This window comes from Oncorhynchus nerka, linkage group LG23, assembly GCF_034236695.1.
Source record: "Oncorhynchus nerka isolate Pitt River linkage group LG23, Oner_Uvic_2.0, whole genome shotgun sequence".
Lineage (NCBI taxonomy): Eukaryota > Metazoa > Chordata > Actinopteri > Salmoniformes > Salmonidae > Oncorhynchus > Oncorhynchus nerka.
In genome coordinates, this window is record NC_088418.1 from 46,333,829 (window position 1) to 46,361,802 (window position 27,974).

General features: G+C 39.4%; 1 protein-coding gene across 1 annotated transcript; it reads right to left on the reverse strand.

The window, feature by feature from the left end:
- Window positions 1-146: 146 nt before the first annotated feature.
- Window positions 147-27,969, reverse strand: LOC115106935 (PR domain zinc finger protein 4-like). Its single transcript, XM_029630162.2, has 11 exons — window positions 27,882-27,969; window positions 27,160-27,216; window positions 26,932-27,047; window positions 26,625-26,813; window positions 25,742-26,476; window positions 25,369-25,518; window positions 7,292-7,410; window positions 7,060-7,145; window positions 6,408-6,958; window positions 1,764-1,932; window positions 147-1,496 (listed from the first exon to the last, which is right to left on the reverse strand). The coding sequence occupies exons 3-11, from the start codon at window positions 27,044-27,046 to the stop codon at window positions 1,157-1,159; spliced, it is 2,454 nt and encodes an 817-aa protein (XP_029486022.1). The 5' UTR covers window position 27,047; window positions 27,160-27,216; window positions 27,882-27,969; the 3' UTR covers window positions 147-1,156.
- Between the last annotated feature and the right edge of the window lie 5 nt (window positions 27,970-27,974).

A 27,974-nucleotide genomic window follows, 5' to 3' on the forward strand; every position in this document is an offset into this window, starting at 1 on the left:
TAACCATGAATGCTTTCCGACCCCAGTGCAGCTCAGTGTAAACAAGCATAACGTTATGGTCAGTATCTTCTGGCAACCAGTTGGCTGGCTAGCATAGCATGCGAACGTCAGCAGTTAGTTAGCTAATAAAAACACTGAATCACTGGCAAAGTATGACTTTTGTTTTTACCAACTTGTTTAACTTATTTTTACTTAGTCATTCATACCACCAATAAGTGTAATTGAATAGAGTAAATACAGCTAAATATAAGTACATTTCATTCATACCCCGTTAGCTCCAACGGCGCTGCACAAATTTTGTATTTCAACCGGAAGTGTAATGTCCTAGAGCAGTCTAACTACTTCCGTTCTGTACACCCGCCCCTTTTCAAAACATGCCACTGAGATGTGGATCGGGTAATACCTTGTTACAGATGAGATGTGGAATGTCATTTTTCGTTACATTATCACAATCGATAAGGAATTCAGACGTTTTACATCATTCATATATTTGTACATACATACAAAAAGATGTGGCCGACACATCACAATACCTCTTCAACATTCAACCAGCATCTAGCTAGCCGTCAGCATCCAGAGACTCAAACTCAGTATCTATTCCATAAAGAGATGACCACTGTTAAAAAACATAACTATTGTGTGTTAAAAGGCCATGGCTTTTGAGTTAAAACATAACTTTCTCTAGGATGATTATTGCCTGGCTACCCAGCCACATCGCTCCGGCCAAATGGCACACCAGCTAACGTTTGTTCTCTATGATGAGTCTGAATTTGCTTTCCTCCCCGACTCTTTAAGAATGCACACACATTCTGATTGGCCCCAGTGACCAATGTCACGTCGGCACAAACGACTTCTAGGATGGCAGTTTCATACTGATGTATGTATGGAGCGATGATAGAGCAGCGGGAAAACAATTGATGATTAGCTGTTAAGGCAAGGGAAATGTACCTGAATAAATAAAACATGAAGCCTAAGCACATACAATACCTCTACATCAAAATCTGGATGATCCTTGTTTGATTGTGCCCAATGTTAAACTGATACTTGAAAATAAACCTTAACCTGACACAACAAATGAGATTTTGGCAAAACAAACTAACAGTTAAAAATAAGTAAATAAATTAGCATTTCTAGTAATGGCACATTGAGGTCACAGTCAATTGTGTGAGGACAAAGGTTTCTCAGAATCATATCCCTCTAACCCACAGTCTTCTCTGCTATCTGGATCTATCAGTCTCTCGACTTCCTCTCCTTCCTCATCATCATCTTCTTCATCATCATCCTCTTCCTCCCCCTCCTCTTCCTGGGCCCCACGGTCAGTCTTGGGGCCTTTGCAGATCTTGAGGTGTCTGGTGAGGTGGTATTTTGTGAGGAAGCCCTTCTCACACTTCTCACAGATGTAGTCCCGGCGGCCCTCATGGGAGTTCATGTGCTTCTTCAGGTGGTTGGTCCTCAAGAAATGTTTGTCACACTTGGGGCAGTGGATCTGACGCTCTCTGTGCATTGGGAATGATGATGGGAGAGGGGTGGAGAAAAGAGTACAGAGGGAGAGAAGGGGAAATGGTGATAAAAACAGAGGAAAATAGACTGATGGAAATCCAGACACTTCATAAAATGTGTTTACCAATATGTCTTATGTCCAGGAGTTTTCCCTGGCCATGTGACCCGGGCAGAAACTTTAGGCCCTGGTTACAGGCTATTGACTGGAACCAATACTTTTCCCATACCACTCATGTCAATGGCTTGCTTAAGTTTAAACTTACTGTGTATGTGTGAACATGTGCTGCTTGAGGTCCTGCTTCCTGATGAACATCCTGTCACACAGGTCACACTTGAAGTTCTTGGCCCCCGTGTGAATCACCATATGAGACGCCATGTGGGCCTTCTGAGTGAACGACTTCTCACACACATTGCACCTGTAGTTCTTCTGACCTGTGGGAGCACCTGAGGTTAGAGTGAGTAAAACCTATACGAGAAGCATATGTAGACCATATAATCACCTTATACAGTACCAGTCAAGTTGGGACACACCTACTCATTCAAGGGTATTTCTTTGTTTTTACTATTTTCTACATTGTAGAATAATAGTGAAGACATCAAAACTATGAAATAGCACATATGGAATCGTGTAGTAACCAAAAAAAAGTGTTAAAACAAATCTAAATGTATTTTATATTTGAGATTCTTAAAAGCAGCCACAAAGTAGCCACGCTTTGCCTTGATGACAGCTTTGCACACTCTTGGCATTCTCTCAACTAGATTTGATTTTTTACTTCACCTTTATTTAACCAGGTAGGCAGTTGAGTACAAGTTCCCATTTACAACTGCGACCTGGCCAAGATAAAGCAAAGAAGTGCGACACAAACAACAACACAGAGTCACACATAGAATAAACAAACATACAGTCAATAACACAATAGAAAAGTCTATAAACAGTGTGTGCAAATGAGGTAAGATAAGGGAGGTAAGGCAATAAATAGGCCATAGTGGCGAAATAATTGCAATTTAGCAATTAAACACTGGAGTGATAGACGTGCAGCAGATTAATATGCAGGTAGAGATACTGGGGTGCAAAGGAGCAAAAAATAAATAACAGTATGGGGATGGGATGAGGTAGATGGATGGGCTATTTACAGATGGGCTATGTACAGGTGCAGTGATCTGTGACCTGCTCTGACAGCTGGTGCTTAAAGTTAGAGAGGGAGAAATGAGTCTCCAGCTTCAGTGATTTTTGCAATTCGTTCCAGTCATTGGCAGCAGAGAACTGGAGGGAATGGCGGTCAAAGGAGGAATTGGCTTTGGGGGTGACCAGTGAAATATACCCGCTGGACCGCGTGCTACAGGTGGGTGCTGCTATGGTGACCAGTGAGCTGAGATAAGGCAGGGCTTTACCTTGCAAAGACTTACAGATGACCTGGATGGCCAGTGGCTTTGGTGACGAATATGAAGCGAGGGTCAGCCAACGAGAGCATACAGGCCACAGTGGTGGGTAGTATATGGGGCTTTGGTGACAACATTTTATTTCACCTTTATTTAACCAGGTAGGCAAGTTGAGTACAAGTTCTCATTTACAATTGCGACCTGGCTAAGATAAAGCAAAGCAGTTCGACACATACAACAACACAGAGTTACACATGGAGTAAAACAAACATACAGTCAATAATACAGTATAAACAAGTTTATATACGATGTGTGCAAATGAGGTGAGATAAGGGAGGTAAAGGCAAAAAAAGGCCAACGTGGCAAAGTAAATACAATATAGCAAGTAAAACACTGGAATGGTAGATTTGCAGTGGAAGAATGTGCAAAGTAGAAATAAAAATAATGGGGTGCAAAGGAGCAAAATAAATAAATAAAATAAATACAGTAGGGAAAGAGGTAGTTGTTTGGGCTAAATTATAGGTGGGCTATGTACAGGTGCAGTAATCTGTGAGCTGCTCTGACAATTGGTGCTTAAAGCTAGTGAGGGAGATAAGTGTTTCCAGTTTCAGAGATTTTTGTAGTTCGTTCCAGTCATTGGCAGCAGAGAACTGGAAGGAGAGGCGGCCAAAGAAAGAATTGGTTTTGGGGGTGACCAGAGAGATATACCTGCTGGAGCGCGTGCTACAGGTGGGTGATGCTATGGTGACCAGCGAGCTGAGATAAGGGGGTTTTAACTTTACCTAGCAGGGTCTTGTAGATGACATGGAGCTAGTGGGTTTGGCGACGAGTATGAAGCGAGGGCCAGCCAACGAGAGCGTACAGGTCGCAATGGTGGGTAGTATATGGGGCTTTTGTGACAAAACGGATTGCACTGTGATAGACTGCATCCAATTTGTTGAGTAGGGTATTGGAGGCTATTTTGTAAATGACATCGCCGAAGTCTAGGATTGGTAGGATGGTTAGTTTTACAAGGGTATGTTTGGCAGCATGAGTGAAGGATGCTTTGTTGCGAAATAGGAAGCCAATTCTAGATTTAACTTTGGATTGGAGATGTTTGATGTGGGTCTGGAAGGAGAGTTTACAGTTTAACCAGACACCTAGGTATTTGTAGTTGTCCACGTATTCTAAGTCAGAGCCGTCCAGAGTAGTGATGTTGGACAGGCGGGCAGGTGCAGGCAGCGATCGGTTGAAGAGCATGCAATTTAGTTTTACTTGTATTTAAGAGCAATTGGAGGCCACGGAAGGAGAGTTGTATGGCATTGAAGCTTGCCTAGAGGGTTGTTAACACAGTGTCCAAAGAAGGGCCAGAAATATACAGAATGGTGTCGTCTGCGTAGAGGTGGATCAGAGACTCACCAGCAGCAAGAGCGACATCATTGATGTATACAGAGAAGAGAGTCGATGAGGATGTGGTGATTGACAGAGTCGAAAGCCTTGGCCAGATCAATGAATACGGCTGCACAGTAATGTTTCTTATCGATGGCGGTTAAGATATCGTTTTAGGACCTTGAGCGTTGCAGAGGTGCACCCATGACCAGCTCTGAAACCAGATTGCATAGCAGAGAAGGTATGGTGAGATTCAAAATGGTCGGTAATCTGTTTGTTGACTTGGCTTTCGAAGACCTGAGAAAGGCAGGGTAGGATAGATATAGGTCTGTAGTAGTTTAGGTCAAGAGTGTCCCCCCCCTTTGAAGAGGGGGATGACCGCAGCTGCTTTCCAATCTTTGGGGATCTCAGACGATACGAAAGAGGTTGAACAGGCTAGTAATAGGGGTTGTAACAATTGCAGCGGATAATTTTAGAAAGAGAGGTTTGTCCCTCAAATCCAGATTGTCTAGCCCGGCTGATTTGTAGGGGTCCAGATTTTGCAGCTTTTCAGAACATCGGCTATCTGGATTTGGGTGAAGGAGAATTGGGGGAAGTATGGCAAATTGCTGTGGGGGATGCAGGGCTGTTGACCTGGGTAGGGGTAGACAGGTGGAAAGCATGGCCAGCCGTAGATTCATGAGGTATGGAATGCATTTCGATTAACAGGTGTGCCTTGTTAAAAATTAATTTGTGAAATTTCTTTCCTTCTTAATGCGTTTGAGTCAATCAGTTGTGTTGTGACAAGGTAAGGGTGGTATACAGAAGATAGGCCTATTTGGTAAAAGGCCAAGTCCATATTATGGCAAGAACAGCTCAAATAAGCAAAGAAAAACGACATTCCACCATTACTTTAAGACACGAAGGTCAGTCAATGACGAAAATTTCAAAAAGTTTCTTCAAGTGTAGTCGCAAAAACCATCAAGCGCTATTTTGAAACTGGCTCTCACGAGGACCGCCACAGGAAAGGAAGACCCAGGGTTACCTCTCCTGCAGAGGATAAGGTCATTAGAGTTACCAGCCTCATAAATTGCAGCTCAAATAAATGCTTCACAAAGTTCAAGTAACAGACACATCTCAACAACTGTTTAGAGGGGACTGAGTGAATCAGGCCTCATGGTCGAATTTCTGAAAAGTTTATTAAAAGGACACTGATAAGAAGACTTGCTTGGGCCAAGAAACAAGAGCAATGAACATTAAACCGGGGGAATTCTGTCCTTTGGTCTGATGAGTCCAAATTTGAGATTTTTGGTTCCAACCGCCGTGTCTTTGTGAGACGCAGAGTAGGTGAACAGATGAGCTCGGCATGTGTGGTTCCCACCATGAAGCATGAAGGAGGTGGTGTAATGGTGTGGGGGTGCTTTGCCGGTGACACTGTGTGATTTATTTAGAATTCAAGGCACACTTAACCAGCATGGCTACCACAGCATTCTGTAGCGATACGCCATCCCATCTGGTTTGCGCTTAGTGGGACTATCACTATCATTTTTCAACAGGACAATTACCCAACACACCTCCAGGCTGTGTAAGGGCTATTTGACCAAGGAGAGTGATGGTGCAGCATCAGATAACCTAGCCTCCACAATCACCCGACCTCAACCCAATTCAGATGGTTTGGGATGAGTTGGATCTCAGAGTGAAGGAAAAGCAGCCAACAAGTACTCAGCATATGTGGGAACTCCTTCAAGACTGTTGGAAATGCATTCCAGGTGAAGCTGGTTGAGAGAATGCCAAGAGTGTGCAAAGCTGTCATCAAGGCAAAGGCTGGCTACTTTGAAGAATCGAAAATAGAAAATATATTTTGATTTGTTTAACACTTCTTTGGTTACTACATAATTCCATATATGTTATTTCATAGTTGTGATGTCTTCACTATTATTCTACAATGTAGAAAATAGATAAAGTAAAGAAAAACACTTGAATGAGTAGGTGTCCAAACTTTTGACTGGTATTGTATACAGTAGAACCATCTTGTGTTTTAAAACGCTTTCAATAATATCGTAACTCATCTAAAAACACCCGAGACTGACACAGAAAATGCTACGCTGCTATGTTGAGAGATCCCATGTCAATGTGTATGTGTGCACGTGTGAGTGTAGGCCACGCCACCCATCCCCTACCTGTGTGTATCTTGAGGTGCATCCTCAGGTTGCTCGGATCACTGAAGGCCTTGCTGCAGTATTCACACTTGTGCGGCTTCATCCCCACGTGTCCCATGAAGTGCACGTTGAGCTTAGTGGACGTGGTGAACGCCCGCGAGCACATACTGCACTTGTACTTCCTCTCAAGCGAGTGTCTGTGTGTGTTGGAGCCAGAGTTGTTTGTGTTATGAGAGAGGCTGCTGTTGTGGGAGTGGCACGCCCAGGGGGATGAGGAGGAGATGGAGGTACCGCTGGGCAGCTTGCCCTCCTGGTGGTGGTCCTGGCTGGGGCTGTGGGAATGGCCGTGGTTGTTGTGGCTGCTCAGGTGGGACTTGAGCTCGGCGAAGGACTGGCACTCTTTGCCGCACTGGCACACCTGGCCCTCTGGGACCTGAGGGACCCCCATCTGCCTGCAGTAGTCCCTGGTGTAGTAGAAGAGCAGCTCCTGGTCTGGGAGGATCTCAGTGGACGTGCAGAAGAACAGCTTCCCATTGTCGGGGTAGGCCACCAGGTTCTGCTCCTCTCTGGTCCTGCTCACAGAGACACCACATATCTGAGTGGCAGCCATTTTGGATCAAAAACAATAACACTGAGCCAAATGCATGATATTGCTTCACTAAGTGATAATTACCTTGCCTTGCGGACAAACATCATCCAGTTGCATTCATTCTCATCTGTGGTCACGATACAGAACTCCAGCACGTTGTTGTGGAACATCTGAAACAACACCGCCATCTACTGGTCAGAATGGTGCCTCCCTTCATCCAAATAATTGACATAGCATTTCATTGACTCACATGCAATTCTACGATAAGGTCATCTGAAATCTAAATGAGGAGATGTGGATGTTGTAAGCCACTGACCTTCCATATCTGAGGGGTGTCCTTGTCTGGCCAGTCTTGCAGGTCTACGTTGCTACAGTGCTGACCCACCATGGGTCCAAAGCAGGTCCTGGGAGGTATGATGTCCCGAGCAAACACTCCTTAGAGACACACACACACACCCATATAGAGATATTAATGATGGGCAAACAAGCTGTAAGTTGTTTTTGGATGGGAATTCCACAGTAACGGAATAGAGTAATGCTGAGACTCAAGATGTTTCACTTAAAATGTGTGGCAAACACAGTAGAGTACATTACAGTACAGTCGAGCTCAGAGTAGAGTAGAGCACAGTACAGTCGAGCTCAGAGTAGAGTAGAGCACAGTACAGTAGAGTTCAATACAGAGTTCAGTAAAGTATAGTAAAGTTCAGTACATTAGTGTACTCAAATCTAGTGTTCACTGAACTATACTTTCCTGTACTGTAAACTACTGAACTATACATTCCTGTACACTACTGAACTATACATTCCTGTACTGTACTCTACTGAACTATACTTTCCTGTACTGTACTCTACTGAACTATACATTCCTGTACACTACTGAACTATACATTCCTGTACACTACTGAACTATACATTCATGTACACTACTGAACTATACTTTCCTGTACTGTACTATACATTCCTGTACACTACTGAACTATACATTCCTGTACACTACTGAACTATACTTTCCTGTACTGTACACTACTGAACTATACTTTCCTGTACTGTACTCTACTGAACTATACATTCCTGTACTGTACACTACTGAACTATACTTTCCTGTACTGTACACTACTGAACTATACTTTCCTGTACTGTACACTACTGAACTATACTTTCCTGTACTGTACTCTACTGAACTATACATTCCTGTACTGTACTCTACTGAACTATACATTCGTGTACTGTAAACTACTGAACTATACTTTCCTGTAAACTACTGAACTATACTTTCCTGTACTGTACTCTACTGAACTATACATTCCTGTACACTACTGAACTATACATTCCTGTACTGTACTCTACTGAACTATACATTCCTGTACACTACTGAACTATACATTCCTGTACACTACTGAACTATACATTCCTGTACTGTACTCTACTGAACTATACATTCCTGTACACTACTGAACTATACATTCCTGTACTGTACTCTACTGAACTATACTTTCCTGTAAACTACTGAACTATACTTTCCTGTACTCTACTGAACTATACTTTCCTGTACTCTACTGAACTATACATTCCTGTACTGTACTCTACTGAACTATACTTTACTGTAAACTACTGAACTATACTTTCCTGTACTCTACTGAACTATACTTTCCTGTACTCTACTGAACTATACTTTCCTGTACTGTACACTACTGAACTATACTTTCCTGTAAACTACTGAACTATACTTTCCTGTACTGTACTCTACTGAACTATACTTTCCTGTACTGTAAACTACTGAACTATACTTTCCTGTACTCTACTGAACTATACTTTCCTGTACTGTACACTACTGAACTATACTTTCCTGTAAACTACTGAACTATACTTTCCTGTACTGTACTCTACTGAACTATACTTTCCTGTACTGTAAATTACTGAACTATACTTTCCTGTACTCTACTGAACTATACTTTCCTGTACTCTACTGAACTATACTTTCCTGTACTCTACTGAACTATACTTTCCTGTACTCTACTGAACTATACTTTCCTGTACTGTACTCTACTGAACTATACTTTCCTGTACTCTACTGAACTATACTTTCCTGTACACTACTGAACTATACTTTCCTGTAAACTACTGAACTATACTTTCCTGTACTCTACTGAACTATACTTTCCTGTACTGTACTCTACTGAACTATACTTTCCTGTACTCTACTGAACTATACTTTCCTGTACACTACTGAACTATACATTCCTGTACTGTACTCTACTGAACTATACTTTCCTGTAAACTACTGAACTATACTTTCCTGTACTGTACACTACTGAACTATACATTCCTGTACTGTACTCTACTGAACTATACATTCCTCTACTGTACACTACTGAACTATACTTTCCTGTACTGTACTCTACTGAACTATACATTCCTGTACTGTAAACTACTGAACTATACTTTCCTGTACTGTACACTACTGAACTATACATTCCTGTACTGTACTCTACTGAACTATACATTCCTGTACACTACTGAACTATACATTCCTGTACTGTACACTACTGAACTATACATTCCTGTACTGTACACTACTGAACTATACTTTCCTGTAAACTACTGAACTATACATTCCTGTACACTACTGAACTATACATTCCTGTACACTACTGAACTATACTTTCCTGTACTGTACTCTACTGAACTATACTTTCCTGTACTGTACTCTACTGAACTATACATTCCTGTACTGTACTCTACTGAACTATACTTTCCTGTACTGTACTCTACTGAACTATACTTTCCTATACTTTCCTGTACTGTACACTACTGAACTATACTTTCCTGTACTGTACACTACTGAACTATACTTTCCTGTACTGTACACTACTGAACTATACTTTCCTGTACTGTACACTACTGAACTATACTTTCCTGTACTGTACTCTACTGAACTATACTTTCCTGTACTGTACACTACTGAACTATACTTTCCTGTACTGTACACTACTGAACTATACATTCCTGTACACTACTGAACTATACATTCCTGTACTGTACTCTACTGAACTATACTTTACTGTAAACTACTGAACTATACTTTCCTGTACTCTACTGAACTATACTTTCCTGTACTGTACACTACTGAACTATACTTTCCTGTAAACTACTGAACTATACTTTCCTGTACTGTACTCTACTGAACTATACTTTCCTGTACTGTAAACTACTGAACTATACTTTCCTGTACTCTACTCAACTATACTTTCCTGTACTCTACTGAACTATACTTTCCTGTACTGTACACTACTGAACTATACTTTCCTGTACTGTACTCTACTGAACTCTACTTTCCTGTACTGTAAACTACTGAACTATACTTTCCTGTACTCTACTGAACTATACTTTCCTGTACTCTACTGAACTATACTTTCCTGTACTCTACTGAACTATACTTTCCTGTACTGTACTCTACTGAACTATACTTTCCTGTACTGTACTCTACTGAACTATACTTTCCTGTACTCTACTGAACTATACTTTCCTGTACACTACTGAACTATACTTTCCTGTAAACTACTGAACTATACTTTCCTGTACTCTACTGAACTATACTTTCCTGTACTCTACTGAACTATACTTTCCTGTACTGTACTCTACTGAACTATACTTTCCTGTACTCTACTGAACTATACTTTCCTGTACACTACTGAACTATACATTCCTGTACTGTACTCTACTGAACTATACTTTCCTGTAAACTACTGAACTATACTTTCCTGTACTGTACACTACTGAACTATACATTCCTGTACTGTACTCTACTGAACTATACATTCCTGTACTGTACACTACTGAACTATACTTTCCTGTACTGTACTCTACTGAACTATACATTCCTGTACTGTAAACTACTGAACTATACTTTCCTGTACTGTACACTACTGAACTATACATTCCTGTACTGTACTCTACTGAACTATACATTCCTGTACACTACTGAACTATACATTCCTGTACTGTACACTACTGAACTATACATTCCTGTACTGTACACTACTGAACTATACTTTCCTGTAAACTACTGAACTATACATTCCTGTACACTACTGAACTATACATTCCTGTACACTACTGAACTATACATTCCTGTACTGTACACTACTGAACTATACTTTCCTGTACTGTACTCTACTGAACTATACTTTCCTGTACTGTACTCTACTGAACTATACTTTCCTGTACTGTACACTACTGAACTATACATTCCTGTACTGTACTCTACTGAACTATACTTTCCTGTACTGTACTCTACTGAACTATACATTCCTGTACTGTACTCTACTGAACTATACTTTCCTGTACTGTACTCTACTGAACTATACTTTCCTGTACTGTACACTACTGAACTATACTTTCCTGTACTGTACACTACTGAACTATACTTTCCTGTACTGTACACTACTGAACTATACTTTCCTGTACTGTACTCTACTGAACTATACTTTCCTGTACTGTACTCTACTGAACTATACTTTCCTGTACTGTACACTACTGAACTATACATTCCTGTACACTACTGAACTATATTTTCCTGTACTCTACTCTACTGAACTATACTTTCCTGTACTGTAAACTACTGAACTATACTTTCCTGTACTGTAAACTACTGAACTATACTTTCCTGTACTGTACACTACTGAACTATACTTTCCTGTACTGTACACTACTGAACTATACTTTCCTGTACTGTACACTACTGAACTATACATTCCTGTACTGTACACTACTGAACTATACTTTCCTGTACTGTACACTACTGAACTATACATTCCTGTACTGTACTCTACTGAACTATACATTCCTGTACTGTACACTACTGAACTATACATTCCTGTACTGTACACTACTGAACTATACATTCCTGTACTGTAAACTACTGAACTATACATTCCTGTACTGTACTCTACTGAACTATACTTTCCTGTACTCTACTGAACTATACTTTCCTGTACTGTACACTACTGAACTATACTTTCCTTTACTGAACACTACTGAACTATACTTTCCTGTACTGTACTCTACTGAACTATACATTCCTGTACTGTACACTACTGAACTATACATTCCTGTACTGTACACTACTGAACTATACATTCCTGTACTGTAAACTACTGAACTATACATTCCTGTACTGTACTCTACTGAACTATACTTTCCTGTACTGTACTTTACTGAACTATACATTCCTGTACACTACTGAACTATACATTCCTGTACACTACTGAACTATACATTCCTGTACACTACTGAACTATACATTCCTGTACACTACTGAACTATACTTTCCTGTACTGTACACTACTGTACTATACATTCCTGTACACTACTGAACTATACATTCCTGTACTGTACATTCCTGTACTGTACTCTACTGAACTATACATTCCTGTACACTACTGAACTATACTTTCCTGTACTGTACACTACTGAACTATACTTTCATGTACTGTACTCTGCTGAACTATACATTCCTGTACTGTACACTACTGAACTATACTTTCCTGTACTGTACACTACTGAACTATACTTTCCTGTACTGTACACTACTGAACTATACATTCCTGTACTGTACTCTACTGAACTATACATTCCTGTACTGTACTCTACTGAACTATACATTCCTGTACTGTAAACTACTGAACTATACTTTCCTGTAAACTACTGAACTATACTTTCCTGTACTGTACTCTACTGAACTATACATTCCTGTACACTACTGAACTATACATTCCTGTACTGTACTCTACTGAACTATACATTCCTGTACACTACTGAACTATACATTCCTGTACACTACTGAACTATACTTTCCTGTACTGTACTCTACTGAACTATACATTCCTGTACACTACTGAACTATACATTCCTGTACTGTACTCTACTGAACTATACTTTCCTGTAAACTACTGAACTATACTTTCCTGTACTCTACTGAACTATACTTTCCTGTACTCTACTGAACTATACATTCCTGTACACTACTGAACTATACATTCCTGTACTGTACTCTACTGAACTATACTTTCCTGTAAACTACTGAACTATACTTTCCTGTACTCTACTGAACTATACTTTCCTGTACTCTACTGAACTATACTTTCCTGTACTGTACACTACTGAACTATACTTTCCTGTAAACTACTGAATTATACTTTCCTGTACTGTACTCTACTGAACTATACTTTCCTGTACTGTAAACTACTGAACTATACTTTCCTGTACTCTACTGAACTATACTTTCCTGTACTCTACGGAACTATACTTTCCTGTACTGTACACTACTGAACTATACTTTCCTGTAAACTACTGAACTATACTTTCCTGTACTCTACTGAACTATACTTTCCTGTACTGTACTCTACTGAACTATACTTTCCTGTACTGTACACTACTGAACTATACTTTCCTGTACTGTACACTACTGAACTATACATTCCTGTACTGTACACTACTGAACTATACTTTCCTGTACTGTACACTACTGAACTATACATTCCTGTACTGTACTCTACTGAACTATACATTCCTGTACTGTACACTACTGAACTATACATTCCTGTACTGTACACTACTGAACTATACATTCCTGTACTGTAAACTACTGAACTATACATTCCTGTACTGTACTCTACTGAACTATACTTTCCTGTACTCTACTGAACTATACTTTCCTGTACTGTACACTACTGAACTATACTTTCCTTTACTGAACACTACTGAACTATACTTTCCTGTACTGTACTCTACTGAACTATACATTCCTGTACTGTACACTACTGAACTATACATTCCTGTACTGTACACTACTGAACTATACATTCCTGTACTGTAAACTACTGAACTATACATTCCTGTACTGTACTCTACTGAACTATACTTTCCTGTACTGTACTTTACTGAACTATACATTCCTGTACACTACTGAACTATACATTCCTGTACACTACTGAACTATACATTCCTGTACACTACTGAACTATACTTTCCTGTACTGTACACTACTGTACTATACATTCCTGTACACTACTGAACTATACATTCCTGTACTGTACATTCCTGTACTGTACTCTACTGAACTATACATTCCTGTACACTACTGAACTATACTTTCCTGTACTGTACACTACTGAACTATACTTTCCTGTACTGTACTCTACTGAACTATACATTCCTGTACTGTACACTACTGAACTATACTTTCCTGTACTGTACACTACTGAACTATACTTTCCTGTACTGTACACTACTGAACTATACATTCCTGTACTGTACTCTACTGAACTATACATTCCTGTACTGTACTCTACTGAACTATACATTCCTGTACTGTAAACTACTGAACTATACTTTCCTGTAAACTACTGAACTATACTTTCCTGTACTGTACTCTACTGAACTATACATTCCTGTACACTACTGAACTATACATTCCTGTACTGTACTCTACTGAACTATACATTCCTGTACACTACTGAACTATACATTCCTGTACACTACTGAACTATACTTTCCTGTACTGTACTCTACTGAACTATACATTCCTGTACACTACTTATACATTCCTGTACTGTACTCTACTGAACTATACTTTCCTGTAAACTACTGAACTATACTTTCCTGTACTCTGAACTATACTTTCCTGTACTCTACTGAACTATACATTCCTGTACACTACTGAACTATACATTCCTGTACTGTACTCTACTGAACTATACTTTCCTGTAAACTACTGAACTATACTTTCCTGTACTCTACTGAACTATACTTTCCTGTACTCTACTGAACTATACTTTCCTGTACTGTACACTACTGAACTATACTTTCCTGTAAACTACTGAATTATACTTTCCTGTACTGTACTCTACTGAACTATACTTTCCTGTACTGTAAACTACTGAACTATACTTTCCTGTACTCTACTGAACTATACTTTCCTGTACTCTACGAACTATACACTTCACTGAACTATACTTTCCTGTAAACTACTGAACTATACTTTCCTGTACTCTACTGAACTAAACTACTGAACTATACTTTCCTGTACTGTACTCTACTGAACTATACTTTCCTGTACTGTACACTACTGAACTATACTTTCCTGTACTGTACACTACTGAACTATACATTCCTGTACTGTACACTACTGAACTATACTTTCCTGTATACATTCCTGTACTGTACTACTGAACTATACATTCCTGTACTGTACACTACTGAACTATACATTCCTGTACTGTACACTACTGAACTATACATTCCTGTACTGTACTGACTATGCTTCATAATGTAAACTACTGAACTATACATTCCTGTACTGTACTCTACTGAACTATACTTTCCTGTACTCTACTGAACTATACTTTCCTGTACTGTACACTACTGAACTATACTTTCCTTTACTGAACACTACTGAACTATACTTTCCTGTACTGTACTCTACTGAACTATACATTCCTGTACTGTACACTACTGAACTATACATTCCTGTACTGTACACTACTGAACTATACATTCCTGTACTGTAAACTACTGAACTATACATTCCTGTACTGTACTCTACTGAACTATACTTTCCTGTACTGTACTTTACTGAACTATACATTCCTGTACACTGAACTATACATTCTGTACTGAACTATACATTCCTGTACTGAACTATACTTTCTGTACTGAACTTCCTGTACACTACTGAACTATACATTCCTGTACTGTACATTCCTGTACTACTGAACTATACATTCCTGTACACTACTGAACTATACTTTCTACTGAACTATACTATTCCTGTACTGTACTCTACTGAACTATACATTCCTGTACTTCCTGTACTGTACACTACTGAACTATACTTTCCTGTACTGTACACTACTGAACTATACTTTCCTGTACTGTACTCTACTGAACTATACATTCCTGTACTGTACTCTACTGAACTATACTTCCTGTACTGTAAACTACTGAACTATACTTTCCTGTAAACTACTGAACTATACTTTCCTGTACTGTACTCTACTAACTATACATTCCTGTACACTACTGAACTATACATTCCTGTACTGTACTATACTGAACTATTTCCTGTACACTACTGAACTATACTTTCCTGTACTGTACTCTACTGAACTATACATTCCTGTACACTGTACTGTACTGTGAACTATACTTTCCTGTAAACTACTGAACTATACTTTCCTGTACTGAACTATACTTTCCTGAACTATACATTCTACTGAACTATACTTTCCTGTACTGTACTACTGAACTATACTTTCATTCTGTACTGTACTACTGAACTATACTTTCCTGTAAACTACTGAACTATACTACTGAACTATACTTTCCTGTACTCTACTGAACTACTTCCTGTACTGAACTATACATTCCTGTACTGTACTCTACTGAACTATACTTTCCTGTAAACTACTGAACTATACTTTCCTGTACTCTACTGAACTATACTTTCCTGTACTCTACTGAACTATACTTTCCTGTACTGTACACTACTGAACTATACTTTCCTGTAAACTACTGAACTATACTTTCCTGTACTGTACTACTGAACTATACTTTCCTGTACTGTAAACTACTGAACTATACTTTCCTGTACTGTACACTATACTGTACTATACTTTCCTTACTGTACACTACTGAACTATACTTTCCTGTAAACTACTGAACTATACTTTCCTGTACTCTACTGAACTATACTTTCCTGTACTGTACTCTACTGAACTATACTTTCCTGTACTCTAAACTATACTTTCCTGAACTATGAACTATACTCCTGTATACTTTCCTGTACACTACTGAACTATACATTCCTGTACTGTACTCTACTGAACTATACTTTCCTGTACACTACTGAACTATACTTTCCTGTACTGTACACTACTGAACTATACATTCCTGTACTGTACTCTACTGAACTATACATTCCTGTACTGTACACTACTGAACTATACTTTCCTGTACTGTACTCTACTGAACTATACATTCCTGTACTGTAAACTACTGAACTATACTTTCATGTACTGAACTATACATTCCTGTACTGTACTACTGAACTATACATTCCTGTACACTACTGAACTATACATTCCTGTACTGTACTCTACTGAACTATACTTTCCTGTAACTACTGAACTATACTTTCCTGTACTCTACTGAACTATACTTTCCTGTACTGTATACTTTCCTGTACTGTACACTACTGAACTATACTTTCCTGTAAACTACTGAATTATACTTTCCTGTACTGTACTCTACTGAACTATACTTTCCTGTACTGTAAACTACTGAACTATACTTTCCTGTACTCTACTGAACTATACTTTCTGTACTGAACTATACTTTCCTTTCCTACTGAACTATACTTTCCTGTAAACTACTGAACTATACTTTCCTGTACTCTACTGAACTATACTTTCCTGTACTGTACTCTACTGAACTATACTTTCCTGTACTCTACTGAACTATACTTTCCTGTACACTACTGAACTATACTTTCCTGTAAACTACTGAACTATACTTTCCTGAACTATACTTTCCTGTACACTACTGAACTATACATTCCTGTACTGTACTCTACTGAACTATACTTTCCTGTACACTACTGAACTATACTTTCCTGTACTGTACACTACTGAACTATACATTCCTGTACTGTACTCTACTGAACTATACATTCCTGTACTGTACACTACTGAACTATACTTTCCTGTACTGTACTCTACTGAACTATACATTCCTGTACTGTAAACTACTGAACTATACTTTCATGTACTGTACACTACTGAACTATACATTCCTGTACTGTACTCTACTGAACTATACATTCCTGTACACTACTGAACTATACATTCCTGTACTGTACTCTACTGAACTATACTTTCCTGTAAACTACTGAACTATACATTCCTGTACACTACTGAACTATACATTCCTGTACTGTACACTACTGAACTATACTTTCCTGTACTGTACTCTACTGAACTATACTTTCCTGTACTGTACACTACTGAACTATACTTTCCTGTACTGTACTCTACTGAACTATACTTTCCTGTACTGTAAACTACTGAACTATACTTTCCTGTACTGTACACTACTGAACTATACTTTCCTGTACTGTACTCTACTGAACTATACTTTCCTGTACTGTAAACTACTGAACTATACTTTCATGTACTGTACACTACTGAACTATACATTCCTGTACTGTACACTACTGAACTATACATTCCTGTACTGTACACTACTGAACTATACTTTCCTGTAAACTACTGAACTATACATTCCTGTACACTACTGAACTATACATTCCTGTACTGTACACTACTGAACTATACTTTCCTGTACTGTACTCTACTGAACTATACTTTCCTGTACTGTACACTACTGAACTATACATTCCTGTACTGTACTCTACATTCCTGTACTGTACTCTACTGAACTATACTTTCCTGTACTGTACTCTACTGAACTATACATTCCTGTACTGTACTCTACTGAACTATACTTTCCTGTACTGTACTCTACTGAACTATACTTTCCTGTAGTGTACACTACTGAACTATACTTTCCTGTACTGTACTCTACTGAACTATACTTTCCTGTACTGTAAACTACTGAACTATACTTTCCTGTACTGTACACTACTGAACTATACTTTCCTGTACTGTACTCTACTGAACTATACTTTCCTGTACTGTAAACTACTGAACTATACTTTCCTGTACTGTACACTACTGAACTATACATTCCTGTACTGTACACTACTGAACTATACATTCCTGTACTGTACACTACTGAACTATACTTTCCTGTAAACTACTGAACTATACATTCCTGTACACTACTGAACTATACATTCCTGTACTGTACACTACTGAACTATACTTTCCTGTACTGTACTCTACTGAACTATACTTTCCTGTACTGTACACTACTGAACTATACATTCCTGTACTGTACTCTACTGAACTATACTTTCCTGTACTGTACTCTACTGAACTATACATTCCTGTACTGTACTCTACTGAACTATACTTTCCTGTACTGTACACTACTGAACTATACTTTCCTGTACTGTACACTACTGAACTATACTTTCCTGTACTGTACACTACTGAACTATACATTCCTGTACTGTACACTACTGAACTATACATTCCTGTACTGTACACTACTGAACTATACATTCCTGTACACTACTGAACTATACATTCCTGTACACTACTGAACTATACATTCCTGTACACTACTGAACTATACATTCCTGTACACTACTGAACTATACATTCCTGTACACTACTGAACTATACTTTCCTGTACTGTACACTACTGAACTATACATTCCTGTACACTACTGAACTATATTTTCCTGTACTCTACTCTACTGAACTATACTTTCCTGTACTGTAAACTACTGAACTATACTTTCCTGTACTGTACACTACTGAACTATACATTCCTGTACTGTACACTACTGAACTATACTTTCCTGTACTGTACACTACTGAACTATACATTCCTGTACTGTACACTACTGAACTATACTTTCCTGTACTGTACACTACTGAACTATACATTCCTGTACTGTAAACTACTGAACTATACATTCCTGTACTGTACACTACTGAACTATACTTTCCTGTACTCTACTGAACTATACTTTCCTGTACTGTACACTACTGAACTATACTTTCCTGTACTGTACACTACTGAACTATACTTTCCTGTACTGTACTCTACTGAACTATACATTCCTGTACTGTACACTACTGAACTATACATTCCTGTACTGTACACTACTGAACTATACATTCCTGTACTGTAAACTACTGAACTATACATTCCTGTACTGTACACTACTGAACTATACATTCCTGTACTGTACACTACTGAACTATACATTCCTGTACTGTAAACTACTGAACTATACATTCCTGTACTGTACTCTACTGAACTATACTTTCCTGTACTCTACTGAACTATACTTTCCTGTACTGTACACTACTGAACTATACTTTCCTGTACTGTACTCTACTGAACTATACATTCCTGTACTGTACACTACTGAACTATACATTCCTGTACTGTACACTACTGAACTATACATTCCTGTACTGTACACTACTGAACTATACTTTCCTGTACTCTACTGAACTATACTTTCCTGTACTGTACACTACTGAACTATACTTTCCTGTACTGTACACTACTGAACTATACTTTCCTGTACTGTACTCTACTGAACTATACTTTCCTGTAAACTACTGAACTATACTTTCCTGTACTGTACACTACTGAACTATACATTCCTGTACTGTACACTACTGAACTATACATTCCTGTACACTACTGAACTATACTTTCCTGTACACTACTGAACTATACATTCCTGTACACTACTGAACTATACATTCCTGTACACTACTGAACTATACATTCCTGTACACTACTGAACTATACTTTCCTGTACTGTACACTACTGAACTATACATTCCTGTACACTACTGAACTATATTTTCCTGTACTCTACTCTACTGAACTATATTTTCCTGTACTCTACTCTACTGAACTATATTTTCCTGTACTCTACTGAACTATACTTTCCTGTACTGTAAACTACTGAACTATACTTTCCTGTACTGTACACTACTGAACTATACATTCCTGTACTGTACACTACTGAACTATACTTTCCTGTACTGTACACTACTGAACTATACATTCCTGTACTGTACACTACTGAACTATACTTTCCTGTACTGTACACTACTGAACTATACATTCCTGTACTGTAAACTACTGAACTATACATTCCTGTACTGTACACTACTGAACTATACTTTCCTGTACTGTAAACTACTGAACTATACTTTCCTGTACTGTAAACTACTGAACTATACATTCCTGTACTGTAAACTACTGAACTATACATTCCTGTACTGTACTCTACTGAACTATACATTCCTGTACTGTAAACTACTGAACTATACATTCCTGTACTGTACACTACTGAACTATACATTCCTGTACTGTACACTACTGAACTATACATTCCTGTACTGTACACTACTGAACTATACTTTCCTGTACTGTACACTACTGAACTATACATTCCTGTACTGTACTCTACTGAACTATACTTTCCTGTAAACTACTGAACTATACATTCCTGTACACTACTGAACTATACATTCCTGTACACTACTGAAATATACATTCCTGTACACTAATGAACTATACTTTCCTGTACTGTACACTACTGAACTATACATTCCTGTACACTACTGAACTATATTTTCCTGTACTCTACTCTACTGAACTATACTTTCCTGTACTGTAAACTACTGAACTATACTTTCCTGTACTGTACACTACTGAACTATACATTCCTGTACTGTACACTACTGAACTATACTTTCTTGTACTGTACTCTACTGAACTATACTTTCCTGTACTGTACTCTACTGAACTATACATTCCTGTACTGTACTCTACTGAACTATACTTTCCTGTACTGTACACTACTGAACTATACATTCCTGTACTGTAAACTACTGAACTATACATTCCTGTACTGTACTCTACTGAACTATACATTCCTGTACTGTACACTACTGAACTATACTTTCCTGTACTGTACACTACTGAACTATACATTCCTGTACACTACTGAACTATACTTTCCTGTACTGTACTCTACTGAACTATACTTTCCTGTACTGTACTCTACTGAACTATACATTCCTGTACTGTACACTACTGAACTATACATTCCTGTACTGTACACTACTGAACTATACATTCCTGTACTGTACACTACTGAACTATACATTCCTGTACTGTACACTACTGAACTATACATTCCTGTACTGTACACTACTGAACTATACATTCCTGTACTGTACACTACTGAACTATACATTCCTGTACTGTACACTACTGAACTATACATTCCTGTACTGTACTCTACTGAACTATACATTCCTGTACTGTACACTACTGAACTATACTTTCCTGTACTGTAAACTACTGAACTATACATTCCTGTACTGTACTCTACTGAACTATACATTCCTGTACTGTACACTACTGAACTATACTTTCCTGTACTGTAAACTACTGAACTATACATTCCTGTACTGTAAACTACTGAACTATACATTCCTGTACTGTAAACTACTGAACTATACATTCCTGTACTGTACTCTACTGAACTATACATTCCTGTACTGTACACTACTGAACTATACTTTCCTGTACTGTAAACTACTGAACTATACATTCCTGTACTGTAAACTACTGAACTATACTTTCCTGTACTGTAAACTACTGAACTATACATTCCTGTACTGTAAACTACTGAACTATACATTCCTGTACTGTACACTACTGAACTATACTTTCCTGTACTGTACACTACTGAACTATACTTTCCTGTACTGTACTCTACTGAACTATACATTCCTGTACTGTACACTACTGAACTATACATTCCTGTACTGTACACTACTGAACTATACATTCCTGTACACTACTGAACTATATTTTCCTGTACTCTACTCTACTGAACTATATTTTCCTGTACTCTACTCTACTGAACTATATTTTCCTGTACTCTACTCTACTGAACTATACTTTCCTGTACTGTAAACTACTGAACTATACTTTCCTGTACTGTACACTACTGAACTATACATTCCTGTACTGTACACTACTGAACTATACTTTCCTGTACTGTACACTACTGAACTATACATTCCTGTACTGTACACTACTGAACTATACTTTCCTGTACTGTACACTACTGAACTATACATTCCTGTACTGTACTCTACTGAACTATACATTCCTGTACTGTACACTACTGAACTATACTTTCCTGTACTGTAAACTACTGAACTATACATTCCTGTACTGTAAACTACTGAACTATACATTCCTGTACTGTAAACTACTGAACTATACATTCCTGTACTGTACTCTACTGAACTATACATTCCTGTACTGTACACTACTGAACTATACATTCCTGTACACTACTGAACTATACTTTCCTGTACTGTACACTACTGAACTATACATTCCTGTACACTACTGAACTATATTTTCCTGTACTCTACTCTACTGAACTATACTTTCCTGTACTGTAAACTACTGAACTATACTTTCCTGTACTGTACACTACTGAACTATACATTCCTGTACTGTACACTACTGAACTATACTTTCCTGTACTGTACTCTACTGAACTATACTTTCCTGTACTGTACTCTACTGAACTATACATTCCTGTACTGTACTCTACTGAACTATACTTTCCTGTACTGTACACTACTGAACTATACATTCCTGTACTGTAAACTACTGAACTATACATTCCTGTACTGTACTCTACTGAACTATACATTCCTGTACTGTACACTACTGAACTATACTTTCCTGTACTGTACACTACTGAACTATACATTCCTGTACTGTACTCTACTGAACTATACTTTCCTGTACTGTACTCTACTGAACTATACATTCCTGTACTGTACACTACTGAACTATACATTCCTGTACTGTACACTACTGAACTATACATTCCTGTACTGTACACTACTGAACTATACATTCCTGTACTGTACACTACTGAACTATACATTCCTGTACTGTACACTACTGAACTATACATTCCTGTACTGTACACTACTGAACTATACATTCCTGTACTGTACACTACTGAACTATACATTCCTGTACTGTACTCTACTGAACTATACATTCCTGTACTGTACACTACTGAACTATACATTCCTGTACTGTACACTACTGAACTATACTTTCCTGTACTGTAAACTACTGAACTATACATTCCTGTACTGTACTCTACTGAACTATACATTCCTGTACTGTACACTACTGAACTATACTTTCCTGTACTGTAAACTACTGAACTATACATTCCTGTACTGTAAACTACTGAACTATACATTCCTGTACTGTAAACTACTGAACTATACATTCCTGTACTGTACTCTACTGAACTATACATTCCTGTACTGTAAACTACTGAACTATACATTCCTGTACTGTAAACTACTGAACTATACGTTCCTGTACTGTACTCTACTGAACTATACTTTCCTGTACTGTACACTACTGAACTATACATTCCTGTACTGTACACTACTGAACTATACATTCCTGTACTGTACACCACTGTTTTAATCAATGAATCATTCCTAAACAAAACATCAGTAAAAACACTAACTAATTGATATGTCTACCTCTTTCATGGTCATCCCTCCTCATTGGGGAGAGAAATGAGAACATATCGCAAAAGAGACAGGTTTTTGGAAACGTAATTTCAAGCCACAAAATGTTTTTTTAAACATACAGAAGGCAGGGAAAAGTCTCCAAAACCAAATATAAGTGTTGACATTAGTTGGCAGGGGTCTTCATCATTATTGTGTTTTTATCTATTTCTAATACCTATTAGGACTTTTTCCTGGTAGAGGTTTTCTAAGACCTACTTTCCCTCTGTTTGACCAGAAATCAAAGCCTTTGCTTATTCAACCATTTTAGGAGGGAACATGGTTGAAAAATGTATATATGCATTCATGTAAAATATATATATTGACTCTTGGCTTTCATTTGACACACAATTTGAAATGCTTCTATGAACTTCACATTGGTGCTTACGGGTCCTTTCACATGGAAATGTCCAAATCAATATACACTGAGTGTACAAAACATTAAGAACACCTGCTCTTTCCATGACATAAACTGGCCAGGTGACTCAAGGTGAAAGCTATGATCCCGTATTGATGCCACTTGTTAAAACCACTTCAACCAGTGTAGATGAAGAGGGTGAGACAGGTTAACGAAGGAGTTTTAAAGCCTTGAGACAATTGAGACATGGATTGTGTATGTGTGCCACTCAGAGGGCGAATAGGCAATATAAAAGATGTCTGCCTTTGAACAGGGTATGGTAGTCGGTGCCAGGCGCACCAGTTTGTGTCTACAACGGCAACGCTACTGGGTTTTTCACGCTCAACAGTTTAACGTATGAAGAATGGTCCACCACACAAAGGACATCAAGCCAACTTGAAACAACTGTGGGAAGCGTTGGAGTCAACAAGGGCCAGCATCCCTGAGGAACACCTGACACCTTGTAGAGTCCATGCCCCGATGAATTGAGGTTGTTCTAATCACTCGATATTAGGAAGGTGTTCTCAATGACTTGTACACTCAGTGAATAAGCAATACAATTGAAAGGACACCTGAAAACAGATGGAGAGAAACAGGACATTAGAAGCGAACTTGCATCTTCCACAGCGGTTTCCATACCAAAAGGCTCATCAGCTACAGAGATGCGGAGGCAGAGCGGACGAGGCAGGGACAGTCGGGCTCTGCTCTGGATGGGCGTGTCAGGGATAAAGGTGACTGGGCCGTGCTCTGGGCAGTCGGAGGGATACGAGCGCTCACACAGCGTACACCCTGTTCACAAACGCAACACAACAACAAGTTAAGAAAGATATACAGATCAGAAGTTCAAAGAATTCCAATGGATGACAAGAACAGAACAGTAAGCTGAGAGAGCTTTATACATTACCAAGCTCAAATGTTCCTTACAGACCAAAAATGAGCCACCATGCCCAGCAATAACTCAGCGCAAGTAAACACAAAACCAAAATGTCTGCCATTCTTCCCTCTTACTCACAGATGGTGAAGGCAGTGACCATATTCTCCTTGTTGGAGGTGGAGTCCTCCAGCTGCAGGGTGGAGTTGACCAGCAACAGGCTGTTCTCTGGCCCCATGGACACCTCTGCCGTGATGGGGGACACGTTCACCGGCTCTAGGCCCATGCCCGAATGACCATGGAGGGACACAGGCTCCAGCTGGGACTGGGTGAGCACCACACTCACCACCCCAGAGTTCAGCTCCCCTGAGCTGTGTAAAGACTCCCCCAGACCGCCTCCCCCTGAGTTCCCCACCCGGCCCCCTAGGTGCTCTGGCTCCATCCCCACAGGAAGCTCCAGGCCAGGCCCGTGCAGGGGCATCACGCCCCCAGAGGACTCAACTCTTCCCAGGCCCTCGTGGTTCTGGCCCCTCCCTCCCAGCTGCTGTTGGTTCTCAGCCCCCACCACCCCCTCCATGTTGGCCAGGTCCTCTCCCATCCGGTCTGGGGACATGGGGCTGCTGACCCGGGACTCCATGTTCAGCCCTGTGGAGTCCAGCTGCACCTCGTGGCCCCCACCCTGGTGGAGGTCTCCCTGGCCACTGACCTGACGGGAGTCCAGGGACACCAGGCCCTGTTCCAGAGGGCCTCCAGGGCCACTGTAAGGGTCCAGCCCTGAGGGGTTCTGGCTGGACACAGAGAGAGTCCCGTCCATGTTCAGACTGCTGGGGTGAATGTACTGAGGGGGAGGCCGGTCTGCCAGGTAAGACAGAATACCTTGATAGAGAGAAAGAGAAATCATATCCAATCCATGTACATATAGACCAGCAAACATGTCATGGTGTAATGCCATGAATCCTTAAGATATCCATGAGAGATACAATGGAGATAACAGACCGTGGTGAAGAGAAGTGCTCAGCCCTACCTGGCAGTATGTGTCTGAAGTAGCTACTCTCCAGGTGTGGGTAGGGGGGGGGGGGTAACGAGTAGTTCCTCTCTGGAAGGCCACACATGACCCCTCGGTCACCAAGAGGACCCATTGGCAGCATGAGCGACAGAGCAGAGGGCAGAGACCCAAGAGAGGGCCCCAGGCTGGGTATAGCCACAGACATGCCTGAAGTAAAGGGGGACAAAACTAATGTATCGACCATTGTATCAACAACTATAATTGCCATAAATATGTAAACAAATTAATATAATGTAGTTTCACCAGATAAGTGAATGTGTTTTACCTGGTGTAGTGATGGGGTTGTGTGTTGGGGAGGTGGGTAGACCCAGATGACTGGCACTCACAGCAGGCACACTTAACTGGTCCATCCCAACAGGGCTGAGGTTCATGTCATTCATTCTAGAGAGGAATCAAAAAAAGTCTAAGGTGTTAGAAAACGCTGTCCCATTTGAGGCTGACAAAAGAAAAACATTAAAATGTGTGTGGAAAGTCTATCACAGTGGTTGGATACCTGACTTCGGCAGTGTGTGCTCATCCAAGATAGTGTGAAATGTGTGCATTCTGCTGGCTGGAGAGGATAGACACAGATACCAATCATCAATTTGCTTCATGTCACATTCACCAAAACATGTAGCAAAATATGACAATGCATAAGTTAGCTAGCTAATAACAAGATATCTCTTTCATAGAACATGTTACAGTCCCAAATCAGAGCCACTGCCCTGAGACCCTATCAACAAAGTAAGCAATATGTAACTTTTTGGGGGACCTGACCAATTTCACATAGACATGTGACTTATAGATCTGTCACTCATTGAAAGCGAATCAAACAGCAGAAAGTACAATATTTCTGGTTTAATTCATATATATTTCACAGCGATTTACATGGGGAAATTATTCTCTACACGATCCATTGTTTGTTTTGTCACAAACTTAAATTAGGCCAACTATTAGGTAAAGGCGGAACGATTCCCGCATATTGCACCTTTTCGCTACACATGAATACCATTGGTAATGTAGTTAGATGACTATCTAGCTAGCATGCTAAGAATAGCGTTAACGAGAATCAAGAGCAACTAACAATTTGACCTAAAAAAAAGTTACGATCCCCATTTGAGCGTATAGCTCACGTTGACGATTCAAAGACAATGCTGCGATGTTGTATATTCATGCAATATATAAAAATGGAGCATACAGTAAGTTAAAATTGTATGAAAACAAAAGCTAAAATACCAAAAGGCTTCCTCTTCGGGTCCATGACAGCGTGACACACTGAGCATGCGCATGCAGGAAGCTGCGCTGCAGGATGAACATCTGATCTGAGGT

Bases quoted from the DNA above. Each gene is read 5' to 3' on its own strand.
- LOC115106935 (XM_029630162.2), bottom strand. From the start codon at position 27,046: ATGAATGACATGAACCTCAGCCCTGTTGGGATGGACCAGTTAAGTGTG. The intron at 6,959-7,059 runs GTAATTATCACT...CTCTGTGAGCAG, and splicing joins ATGTTTGTCCGCAAGGCAAG to GACCAGAGAGGAGCAGAACC. The intron at 1,933-6,407 runs GTAGGGGATGGG...GTGCTCCCACAG, and splicing joins GCACCTCAAGATACACACAG to GTCAGAAGAACTACAGGTGC.